Source organism: Brassica oleracea, chromosome C6, assembly GCF_000695525.1.
Source record: "Brassica oleracea var. oleracea cultivar TO1000 chromosome C6, BOL, whole genome shotgun sequence".
Lineage (NCBI taxonomy): Eukaryota > Viridiplantae > Streptophyta > Magnoliopsida > Brassicales > Brassicaceae > Brassica > Brassica oleracea.
In genome coordinates this window covers 15,251,207-15,263,892 of record NC_027753.1, presented here as the reverse complement: position 1 = coordinate 15,263,892, position 12,686 = coordinate 15,251,207, and the positions used below count along the sequence as shown (strand labels likewise).

The window sequence follows — 12,686 nt, the reverse complement described above, 5'->3', positions numbered from 1 at the left end:
CGACATATAAGAAAGTAATTGACTTCTCAAATTAGTTTCTTATGATTAGTTTGTTAATTAGCGGAAATGTTAATTTCCCGATCGCCGGACTCTAGCCCTGGTGGCTTCACCAAACATCAATATTTCACAGGGAAAGAAAAGCTATCTTTTTGATGTAATATATTTTTCCGCTTGTCAGATCTAGCTTCGCTTCGGCGATCTTTTTAAGTTTCCGCTTGTCAGATTTCGCTTGGCGATTTTGTTAGTGCATAATCAAAACAAATTGGGGCAGTTCTTCATGTTTATCTTTCGCTATTTGTTTTGAGTTTAAATAAAGTTTATTTTCTCCTCTTTCGCATTAAATTGTTAGATCCCTTTTGTTTTGTGCCAAGTCTTCTCCTTCTTTAAAGATTTGCACTTCAACCTTTTCTGAAAGAATCAATCTTTACTCTCTGTTTGAGAAGTCAATAGATGGCTTTAGAAATGTCTCTGAACGGAAAGGAAGCGGTGATGTGGCCGGCGCCGGTGATACAGTTTTCAAATCTGCATGTTAATTTTGAACACGTATTGTATTTCTTTGTTTTCTTAAGCCGACGCGTGTGTGTTACGTCGATGCCCAATTGTACTCTTCTTTACTTGCTGGGATTTAATAAAGTCCAGAATGTTGACATAAAAAAAAACCCTTTAATTAATTTATATTTTGATTCTATGGATTAGATATTTTGGGGAAGAGAATCTTCTATGCCAATACCATACCAGTCACATATCACAAACAAAAATACAAAACCTTAGCTTCAGTTTCTTTGTGTTACGTTTCCGACAAAAAAAAAAAAGATGGGTGAAATCGGAGCCAAGCGATGGAACTTCGGAGCCAACGAGGTGGTCGAACGTTCAAGCTCCTTAAGCATTCGTGAGTATCTTAATACCTTAATCAGTAATCTCGACGAAGGTGACACCAGACCCGTCATCGCCCTCGGACATGGCGACCCTTCTCCGTTCCCGAGATTCAGTACTGATCCATCAGCTGTTAAAGCCATCTGCGACGCTGTTAGCTCCACCAAGTTTAACAACTATGCTTCTGCTTCCGGTATTCCTGCCGCTAGGAAGTAAGATTACTTCCTCTTCTTTCTTTTTTTGATTTCGTGCTCTTGTTTTTTCTTTTAATGGGAAGCTAAGGATATGTATCTTGTCTTAAGGGTCTGTTGTTGTCTGAATTCAAATCTTGATGACTTTGTGTTTCTCTTTTTTTTTCCCCCCTTCAAATAGAGCTGTTGCAGAGTACCTCTCTCGAGATCTCTCTTACCAGATATCTCCAAATGATGTTCATATCACTTCTGGTTGTTTGCAAGCAATTGAGATTTTGATCTCAGCACTCGCAAATCCTGGTGCCAACATTCTGCTGCCTAGGCCCACTTACCCCATGTATGATTCCAGAGCGTCTTTCAGTCAGCTAGAGGTTCGTTATTTCGACCTCCTACCAGAAAATGGTTGGGATGTTGATCTGGACGCTGTTGAAGCTCTTGCAGACGACAAAACCGTAGCTATAGTTGTTGTCAACCCTTGCAATCCTTGTGGAAACGTTTTTTCCCGCCAACATCTTCAAAAGGTGTGCACTTTGCTTGTCACTTTTCGTGTTTTTTTTTTAATTGCAAAGTTTTACTCATTTTTGGTAAATGTCGGTGTCCACTTTATTTGGTGGTGATGAAGATTGCAGAGACAGCTTGCAAGCTTGGAATACTTTTGATCGCAGACGAAGTTTACGACCATTATGCATTTGGGGATAAACCATTTGTGTCCATGGCTGAGTTTGCAGAGATAGTGCCTGTAATTTTGTTAGGCGCCATATCGAAAAGATGGTTTGTTCCTGGCTGGAGACTTGGCTGGATGGTGACTCTTGACCCTCATAGCATCATGAAATATTCTGGGGTTTGTTGCCTAGCAATTGATTTACATTTGGTCGTATGTGAATGTGATTTAACTTCTGTGTCTTTTATATATTAGTTTGTTCAGTCTCTTACCAACGTCATCAACATTTCGACGGACGCTGTAACGTTCATTCAGGTATATTGATGGGATGCATTGGTGTTTTAACACATATCTCTGTTAGGAAACATGATTTTTTTTTCCATCTGAGCCAGGGTGCCATTCCTGAGATCCTTGGGAATACGAAAGAAGAATTCTTCTCAGTGAAACTTGAAAAGATGAGAGAATGTGCAGAGATTTGTTATGAAGAGATTATGAAGATCCCTTGCATCAGTTGCCCCAGCAAACCCGAGGGGTCCATGTTCACGATGGTAAAGAACTGAGGCAATCAGGTTAACTCCTCAGTCAAAGCTCAATCTCAGAGGCTAATCCATTTGTTTATTGGTGCAGGTGAAGTTAAACCTGTCACTACTCGAAGATATCAGTGATGATTTGGATTTCTGCTGCAAGCTGGCTAAAGAGGAATCGTTGATCATCCTACCCGGTAAAATATAGTAATCTTGTTAACGAGCTTTGTTGACAGTTACGGCATAATCAATGAGGTTCTTGCAGGTCGAGCTGTTGGGCTCAAGAACTGGCTACGTATCACTTTTGCGATTGAGCTCGATCTCCTCATAGACGGCTTTTCCAGGCTAAAGAACTTTTCCCAGAGACACTCCAAGAAAAAGCCATGAGTGTTAAGTCTCGCCTCTCCTTCTCAAGAGTCCAAGCAAATTAGGTTTTGCTTAGAAACTTCTAAAACAAGACATGCAATAACTAGTAAGCTTTGTTTTTCTTTGAACAAAAATATGAACCAAGTGATGCCAAGCAGCAGCTGTTACCATGAGGTTCTCTCTATGTCAAACATTAGCAATGCAAAAAAAAAAATTTAAAAAGCAGCCATCACCATGAGATATCAGGCGGTGAAACGTTTGAAAACAATTAAGGAAATATATGAATATGTGGGGGTCGAGATTTGATTTCTTTCCTTAACTTAATATATCGCTTCTAGGTGAAACGATCTATGTACTACGTGCAAATTTAACATCTACTCTATGCTCTCATGACTTACTTTTTTAAAAGAATAGAGATTTGAAGGAAATTTTATGTGAAAGCGAAAGCATGTAGTAGTATCTTATTACATGAGATGTAAGATGTCTATTTATATGAGAAATTTACCAAGTTTAGTTATAAAGTGATTTAGACATATGTCACTAAGTTTAGTAAGTTTTAACCATTTGTCACTAAGTTATTTTGGGTGATCAGTCACCAAATATACTTAGTTTAGCCATTTACTAAGTTGATTTAGCTTAGTCACCAAGATAGCATAGTCACCAAGTTTACTTCGCTTAAGCCATTTATCACCAAATAGACTTATCTTAGCTTAACACTTTTTCATTGTCCAAAGACACTTTCTACATTTTACCCAACCCATTAGCTTGAAAATGTGGTGGTCTTTCTCCATAAAAAGTCTAACATTTACTTCACATTAGATTTAGAATTTACCCGGCTCATTATGTTTGTAAAACTTTTATTCACACACTCATTTTTACTCTGTCTAACATGCTTGTAAAAATAGTTTCAACACTCTCCAACATGAATAGAATTACTCTAAACATATGCAAGAGTCGAAAGACAATGCATACTCGATAGACTCGACTCACTAGACTAAACTAAGACTAGACAGACTTTTCGAGAGCATAATCGAATAACTAACTGTATATGACGTAGTAGCATTTTCAGCCTTGAACTACTCATTCTTAGTATCTGTTAAGTTTACTTTTCAGGTAGTGAACATGATTTCTTGAACCGCCTGAATGTTTATGTAAACCGAGTCAAAAGATATAACACATCTGCGTTTTCTCGTAGAGTTAAGCTCTCTATTAGGTTTATTTTGGCCATGAAATTGCCTGGTGTTTCATGAGTGAAGTTGGAGGGTATAGCATGATCTTCATCCTCCTAGAAACGATCACATTTCACACTCACTTGGTGATTGTCACATGCCCATGTCATATACATATATAGTACCATATTATACTTTATATACATGTAAATGATTGTCAAGGTATAATCTCATTAAAAGTCAATGTTTAACCTTAAATATTTACAAGAACATTATTACATCCTTGGGATATGGTAAGGTTAATTTCAGTTCTTTCATCGAATTTTGTTTTTCCTTTGAACCAACTTTTTGGGATCTCAAGTCTCGTTGGTGGGGTTCCATCAATCATCCTTAGTCATAGGCAATGAACTCAGTCACTTTGATGATTTTAATATATAATCTTTTGATAAACCTTTAGTAAATGGGTCCGCAAGGTTTTGAACGACTTTATGTAGTCCACATAAATTACACCGCTTGAGATCAATTGTCTAATGATTTTATGTTGTCATCTTATGTGACGCAATTTACAATAATAGATAGTATTTAGTGCTTGGGTTAGCAATGACTGACTATTGCAATGTATGCGTAGAGCTGGGCCTGGTTTATCCCACATTAGAATATCTTCCAGATAATTATGAATCCATTCTGCTTCTTTAACTACTTTGTCTAAAGAAATGAACTCATATTTTATGGTGGATCTAGCAAATAATGTTTGTTTGGAATATTTCCAATATATTTTTGCACCTCCAAACGTAAAGATATATAAGTTTGTGAATTTCGAGTTTTAGAGTCGGATATCAGTTTGCATCATTATATCTTTCTAAGACTTTTGGTTCTATACCATAGTGCAGTCCATAAATTTTGGTGTATCGTATATAATTCAATATCCTTGTTTTGACTTTAATAGCCTTTTGGATGTGATATGCTGCGTTTAGTGTAAGGTCATATGTTTGATTATTCGTAACTCCAATTATTTAACTAAGTGCCAAAACGACATCGTTTTAGTATAATCAATTTATAAATAAATAAATTCTGTTTCAGTATAAACGAACGTTAGTAATTTAACAGTAAAAACAGATTTTACACAAATCGGATAATTTGTGTATGGAATTTAAATTTTACAAAAGAAGAAGTATGTTTTTGCACTGACCTATATGCTGAGTATAAATTTAACATATGGTAATATGTTGGGTAGGTTATAGCCGTTTTTCCACAATTTGGATACTAAATGGATGGAGCTCTTTTAAAGAAAATGTGTTATCAAATTTCTCTTTGACTTGAATGATGCATATGAGAATGTTTGATTTGATCATTTACCAAATTTGGAGAAATATTAGAAGATAGTTAAAAAACACCTATATTAGATGTTGTCTTTCATATATAACAGTGTTCAATCCACATATTTTGTTCAAATCTTCATAACATTTGGATTATGGAATATTTTCAGAGCATATTGAGATTGTTGGAGCAATTTCCGGTGGATATAAGAAGAAGAAAAGATCAATATTTCTTTTAAATAAAGTCATACACGATAAAATGCATCCTTTCAACAACAATATCAAAATGGTGGGCACCAGTATCAAAATGGTGGGCATTTATACAGTTATAACAACACAAAATCTCAAACTCAAATAGGATCAAAAGGAAACATGGCCGATAATGTTTTTTTTTCCAATACTCCTGCAATACATAATCATTTTCATCATGTCTCTTATGCTTTAGTGTGATTATCATAATAACAACTTTAACAATTGGCTCAACTAAATCATGAAAGAAAAATCTTCAACAAATTATTATTCAGCATATTCATGTAACATTGTGTGGACTACTATGAAGGAACCATGCATTAATTTTATTGACTATGTTATGGATTCTGGTGTAACAACACGTGTATGTGGAAACTTAGGTTAATTTGATGATATTAGCAAAACATTTGAAACTACTGAGAATTTGTTTATAGTACTCAGATGGTTATTAATCAGTTTGGTACACTCAATTATCAAATAAACGATTCGTCCATAATGTCTCTCTCATTTTCTCTTTCCATTTTGGTCTCATAAGTGTAAGCTCCATTCTTCAAGATTATCCATCTTCTATTAATTTTCTTTTCTTCCTTTTGCACAATCCATGGGTATACTCCAGCCTTAGTGATTGGGATGGGTAATCTTCAAACCAAGCTATATTGGTTGGACCTCCAATTATCACAGCCAACAAATTTCCCTATATGCAACATCAGCCTGTCAGATTCAAGCTCTCTTTGGAATTATGGACTTCGCCACACTTCTTTTCCAATATTCAATTTCTCTTTGAAGATCTTTCCATTCCAAAAAGAAAGCTCAAAGACTGGTACATTGAAAGATTTATCATTTGGCAAAACAAATTTTTTCTAGCATTTCATTCTCTTAATAATCTCAAAAAAACATCTCTTCTTATACATTTGGATACTAGGGCTCATTTTCCATTTGTATCTACTAAGGATTTTAAATACTTTCGTACCATATTAGATGACTGCACAAGTGTAATGTAAATATATCTTCTAAAACCAAAGAGTGATGTTCTATAATTTTTCTCTTTTTTTGACTCTTGTAAATACCAAATATTCCAGTAAAATCAAATCGATTCATTCAGATAAATCTCAAAACTTGATTTCAAAACCCTCCTCAATTCAAAATAAATCTCATTGCCTTTCCATGTGAACAAGTCTAGAGTAAAGTTAAGTTATAGACGGAAAATTCAAAACATTCTCAATGTGACTTTAACGTTCTTCTCAATCCAATGTTCCATTGATATAAAGGATTTACTTTACCTAAATTTGGTTTTTCTTTCATTGACATAATGGAGTGATTTTACCCAAACTTTAGTTTTCCTTATCAATAGATTCCCAACTCCTCTACTTCAAAAAAAAAATCAAAATGAAATCCTAATGAACAATTACTCTTAATTAATTTTTGATTTTTTTAGCTATGCATCTACTTACCCCAAATGTAGACATAAACATACACCTAAAATAAAAGCTTTTGTGTTTTTAGTTTATCCTTCTGATTAAGAAATACAAAGTACTCAATCTTGAAACACAATATATCTATATAACCATAGTTTCTTAAAGATATATAACTCTTCTAACTTTGGAATTTACTTGTCCAACGCATGATCTTTTTAATTCAACCATTCTTCATCTTTTCATGCTAGTTACATCACCACACAACCCAATACCAAACACTTTTCCTATTAAAAATAAAAGTTTTTATTCTTAAATTTTCATCTAATAATGGTTAATTCATAGTGATTATGAAAAAAAAAATTATATGAATGCAAATTGACGAAACATTTATACTTCATCTTATATCGATAATTATTATAACAAATATGATTCATCACTCGGGAATATAACAAGTTAGCAGCAAGGTCAAACCCTTCCAACAAATGGGGAGTAGGACAAAGGAACATGACACATCCAATTTTCAAATAAAGCTATTTGGAGTCCTCTATCAACAACCAACCGAACCACCCGCTTGTCGGGCTTAAAGCGGAACTGAGCTTCTCACTAACAAAATCAATCGGTCACTTAGCTATTGTTCTTGAGAAATGATCGGGTTAAAGCTATTGCGGCACCTCCGTTGTGGGTAAACGGGAAACCCGACTACCATATACCGTGTTCCCTAGATCACAATAAGCCAGTGATAGAATGAGAGTTCGTGCTATTGTTTATCAAACTCTTCTTCGTGAACTCAGAAGCGTGGGCGTCAAGCATCAAGTGGAGGCATCCTAGAATTAGGGGAAGGAAAAAACAAACCTAAAAGACGGCATAACCCCATACATGGTCTTACGACTTTGCGGAGACCCGTGTTCAGTTCACAAATGAATCCTCAATAAAAAAATGTGGTAAAACTGAACATTATATGTCTTCATACTTGATTACCCAAGGTTGAATGATCTTCACTAGTAATATCATTCTAAATAACTTTGCTTAGTCTGATCCGGAAATATTTTTAGAAGCAATCAATTCATATTAGTGGCATGAGCTGATGAATAGAGAAATGTAAACTTGTGTTATCAATAGAACATTATCAATAACAATACCTAAAAGAAAAAACGCAATTGGATGTCATTGGGTTTATAAGATTAAATAAAAAGCAGATGAGACAATGGAAAATATAGACCACAACTAATGGATATTACCAAACAAGAAGGTGTAGATTACATTGACACATTCTCACAGAATTGCAAAACTTGTCATAGTAAAGTTCATAACAGATTGGCTATAAAACATATGGATGGTCTCTCACAAAAAGGGATGTAATAATTTTTTTATTTTTGCATAGCAATATACGAGAAAAGATCTATATGCAATTACCTCATGACTATACACCTCCTAATGAAATTTTACCTCTTAATGTAATTGGAAACTTCACAAATCATTTATACTCTTAACAGACATTAAAACAGTACATAAGAAGCTTTTTGAAATTTTCTTGTAAGGAGATAGAACAATCTAAAATCGCGATTGAGTATAGGCTTTCTTATATATTCGATTTGATCTGACGGATCATCGGGTAGACGAATAATATTCATATATTCTATATAATTTAGATAATTTGGCTAAGTTATTTATGGGAGGATCCACACACTTATATAGTATGGATCCCAACATTATAGACATGTATAATAAAGTTTTGGAAAGTTATCTAACCAAGATAAAAAATAAGAGTGTGGTAACTGCGACATTTTTCTTCGTTTGCCACAAACCTATTTAAGTAATTAACATATTTTAACATTAAAAATAAATCACAGAAATTCATTTTACTAGAGGGATATTTCAGAATTGGATTTCAGATTTAGTGGTATGATGCACGATTTCTCGTTAGACTACTTATAATGGCTTATTGAATCTTTTAATCCAATAGTTGAAAAGGTGCAATGGTATATTGAAAAGAGATTGAATCCAACTTATATTCAATATGGTTGAAAGAATTCAACATTGTTGAATCGCGGAAGATGAGGTAAAGTGGTCTTTCAAAAGCCATGTGTCACTAAACCATTAACCAACGAAATTTCTGACATGTTTTTTCCTCTCAATTATTTGAAATCAATTATCTCCTAAATTTAATTTAAAAAAAAAATTACATCAAAATTAATCATTTTTCATATTCTATGAATAGAGATTTGTTTCATTTGATTTGAATACAGAAAAGAAACTCATCTTTTTTTACTATAATTTCTCTATTAATTTACAACAAATTCTTGCTTTTATATTGTTAATACGTAATTTTTATATTGTTAATTACAAAAACATATAAAAATAAAATTATTTTAAAAAACAATTGTAAAGTGGATGGTGTTGAATTATAGTAATTGGATGGTGTTAAATTATTAGATAGAAGAGAGAGAATATGATGTGAAATAGAGAGAGATGATTTGGAGGGTATTAAAGGTCGAAACTCTGGTTGTTAAGAGCATGTTTATTGCATGTCTCTTAGTTTGGGTTTCGTAGCGTAATATAAGATACATACTCTTAGCTTTTAACTAAAAAAACCCAGAGACGTCTCGTAAGAGCATGATTATCGGTAAAAACGTTTTTGGGGTTCTTAAATTTTTTTTTTCTAATTTAAAATTAAAAAAAATAAAAATGAACCAATCGCGGACGGCCACGTATCTGTGGAACCCGCAAACAGTACAACAAACTCCTGTGAAATGTTTCTTATTTGGCGACATTTAAATACGATTTTTGCAAAAAGGTGGTGGGATCCACGCGTAAGAACCTTCCTCCCACCACCGATAATCATGCTCTAAATAAGATATATAAGAGATGTCTCTTAGCTTTTTTAGTTTAAAACTAAGAGATTGTATCTTATATTACGCTAATAGACTCAACGCAAGAGACCTACAATAACCATGCTCTGATCTGTTTGCCTGGGTGAAATCGCTTTTGTTTTTTTTTTTTTTGCATAAAAAATAGCTTTTGTTTACCTTGAAAGAGAAAAAAAAACTTTGCTTTGATATTCCATGTCAGCATTATCCTCTTGCACCAGATTTTCCGAGTCCTGTCTGTATTCTTAACCTTACGCTCAATCAAAAACAGAGTCAAAAATCAACATTTTTTTGTTCACTAAGTGCAGAGTTCGCGATGACAACAGTAGCCTCCGGCTTCGTATCTTTCTCGCCGGCGCTGAATCTGGTGAGATAAATCGACCGAGATTCATCAAATCTCCTTCTTACCCAACCTGTTTTCTCTAACCATCTCTCGAATTCAATACATTTTTCAGGCCAAATCTCGACGGTCATGTCCCAACATTCGAACTCGGTCTGCATGTCTTCCTGTGGTTTCAGCATCGTTAACCCAAATCGAAGTAGACACAACAACAACAACAACAAGCCTCTATCCAAGTATTGTCTCGTCAAAACCAATCTCGGAGGCCTTGCATAACATATCTCTAGCAGATCTGGATCCAGGAACCGCAAAGCTTGCGATTGGGATCTTGGGTCCTGCCTTATCAGCTTTTGGGTTTCTCTTTATTTTGAGGATTGTTATGTCTTGGTACCCGAAACTCCCAGTTGACAAGTTCCCTTACGTTTTGGCGTACGCTCCGACCGAACCAATCCTTGTTCAGACGAGGAAAGTGATTCCACCACTTGCAGGAGTCGATGTAACTCCAGTGGTTTGGTTCGGGCTTGTGAGTTTCCTTAGTGAGATTTTGGTTGGTCCACAGGGACTTCTCGTTCTTGTTTCTCAACAACAAATTAGCTAGAATCTGAAAATCATACTCCGTAATACATTTGTTTTTGTACACTCTTTTGGCCTCTGTTGATAGTGGTATCTCTTTGTGTATGTGCTGCTGCTCATTATTCTTTGGATTCTGGGCACTGAGATTTTCGTCTGTTCATTTTGGATAGATATTGCATTAAGATGCAAATACTCAAAATGTTGTCTTTATAATGAAAAACTAGATTTTGATCAAAGCGCTGATTTATTTTCTTTTTTTTTTCAATTGACAAATATTTAGTAAATGTCATATTTTATATATTTGTTTTATATTTTATAAAAGATTTAAACTTTTTATCTTTCTTTATTGTGTTTTATTTTAAATGACTATTTATGTTTAAAAAATTAAACTTTATTTCTTTAATGTATTAAGTTGGTATAACTCTGATAAATTAATCTTATTATGTGGTTAATATTTTTAATAAAAAAATTATACTCTTAATACAGATTTATATTTTTCAATGAAAAAAATAATAATTAAGAATGGTTGAAAAAAAATTATTTGAACTTAGACTCAATGGCCCAAAGGAAAAAAATATGTAAGAATTGGATCTGATTTCTTAATCGGTCCAAATGGCCCAAGAGAGATCTGATGTGGGCTGGATCCGAAAAAAAATGACCCAATATAGATGTGTTATTAATATTACTTGATTGTACTTAATGAAACATGCAATGTTAGTAAAGAAAAGGACAGACTATGGTAAAATGTACAATAGGGTTCTGATTTCTCCTCATTTATCTTTCTATCTCTCTCAACTCTCTCTTTACAAAAATAATTTCTCTTTTTTTTTGTTATTTCCCAAATAATCTCTTTTTATAAAACATTTTCTACATCTGCAACATCTAAAATGTTTAGCTATTTGATATGCAAAAAAAAGAGAGTTTAAATGCAAAATCATGTCTTTCCATCAACAAAACTGTATTTCTTACTAGAACTGCAAAATTGTAGAATCACAATTTTGTCACAAATATATTTCTAATCATATTTATTTAAATATAATAATTAGTAATAAATACACATTTTAGTTTTTAGTTTTTATAACATTCAAATATTATAAAAGAAAATATAAACAATTTAGCATCCACGTGGTATATTTAGATATAAATACTAGCTACAAAAAAAAATTAGATAAAACATGTAGATATCGTAATTAGATGATGTATCAAAATACAAAAACAAACATGACACTAGACATATTCTTGGAGTTTATTTCTAGAGATGAAGTCTTTTTTGCGTAGTAGTACGTTTAACTATTAAAAGCGTGTTTGCTTTTCATGTCATAACAAATGTTTGGTTGGTTTCTAGGCATGGGTACAAGTCCGAAACCTGATTTTTTTGCCTTATCCGTTGCTCGATTTGTTTCGTGCAAGTATTTAAAATATGGACTTGTATTTGTACTTGATTATGTCTTGATAATCAAGTCCATGCCTTTTTTTTCTGAACAACTATCAAGTCCATGCCTAAAAAGTTAATACTTACAAATTACTTGGTAAAAATTTGTTAGGGCAAAATAAAGAGAATTTTATATTGAGTCTATTACAAAAGAAGCATCTAGAGGGAAGGATATGGAAGAATCTTCAAATGAGGTTAGGATATTTTCTGTTCATCCTAAACAATGACAAACCTCTTACGGGTGAACTGAATGGATTCATAGTTTCCATGTACAATTTCGATGGTATTATTTAAGTGATGTTGGGGCCATTTGTGTTGGACTAGTTCTGCTTATGTGATTCCACTATCTGCTTATTGAAGCCCTTCTGTTCCAGACTGACCCTTGGGCCAGTATAACAGATTTGTACCTGTTGACATGAAGCAGAATTAAGCAGCTAGACTTGAGAATTAAGCTGTCAGACTTATAAAGTTTTATAAAGTTTTTATAAGGTTTTATAAGACTTTATAAAGATTTTATAAGCTCGAGTTTATTGAAGAGAAGAAGAAGAGAGAAGAATATATTTTATTATATTGTGTAATGAAGTCACTTGTCTTTAAATACTTGTACTCAGATCCACAATTTGAATTTCAAGGGAATAGAATTTCTCTCATATCTACTTTCTCTCTCTCTCTCTCTCTCTCTCTCTCTCTCTCTCTCTCTCTCTCTCTCT

At 33.6% G+C, this 12,686-nt stretch overlaps 2 protein-coding genes across 2 annotated transcripts; both read left to right on the top strand.

The window, feature by feature from the left end:
• The first annotated feature begins 744 nt into the window (after positions 1-744).
• On the top strand, positions 745-2,855 carry LOC106296601 (tyrosine aminotransferase). The gene is made up of 7 exons (XM_013732774.1): positions 745-1,085; positions 1,246-1,585; positions 1,687-1,905; positions 1,981-2,040; positions 2,118-2,273; positions 2,353-2,446; positions 2,515-2,855. The coding sequence occupies exons 1-7, from the start codon at positions 814-816 to the stop codon at positions 2,634-2,636; spliced, it is 1,263 nt and encodes a 420-aa protein (XP_013588228.1). The 5' UTR covers positions 745-813; the 3' UTR covers positions 2,637-2,855.
• A 6,981-nt stretch (positions 2,856-9,836) lies between these two features.
• LOC106298423 (protein COFACTOR ASSEMBLY OF COMPLEX C SUBUNIT B CCB3, chloroplastic) lies at positions 9,837-10,694 on the top strand. Its single transcript, XM_013734545.1, has 2 exons — positions 9,837-9,998; positions 10,087-10,694. The coding sequence occupies exons 1-2, from the start codon at positions 9,948-9,950 to the stop codon at positions 10,567-10,569; spliced, it is 534 nt and encodes a 177-aa protein (XP_013589999.1). The 5' UTR covers positions 9,837-9,947; the 3' UTR covers positions 10,570-10,694.
• The last annotated feature ends 1,992 nt before the right edge of the window (positions 10,695-12,686 follow it).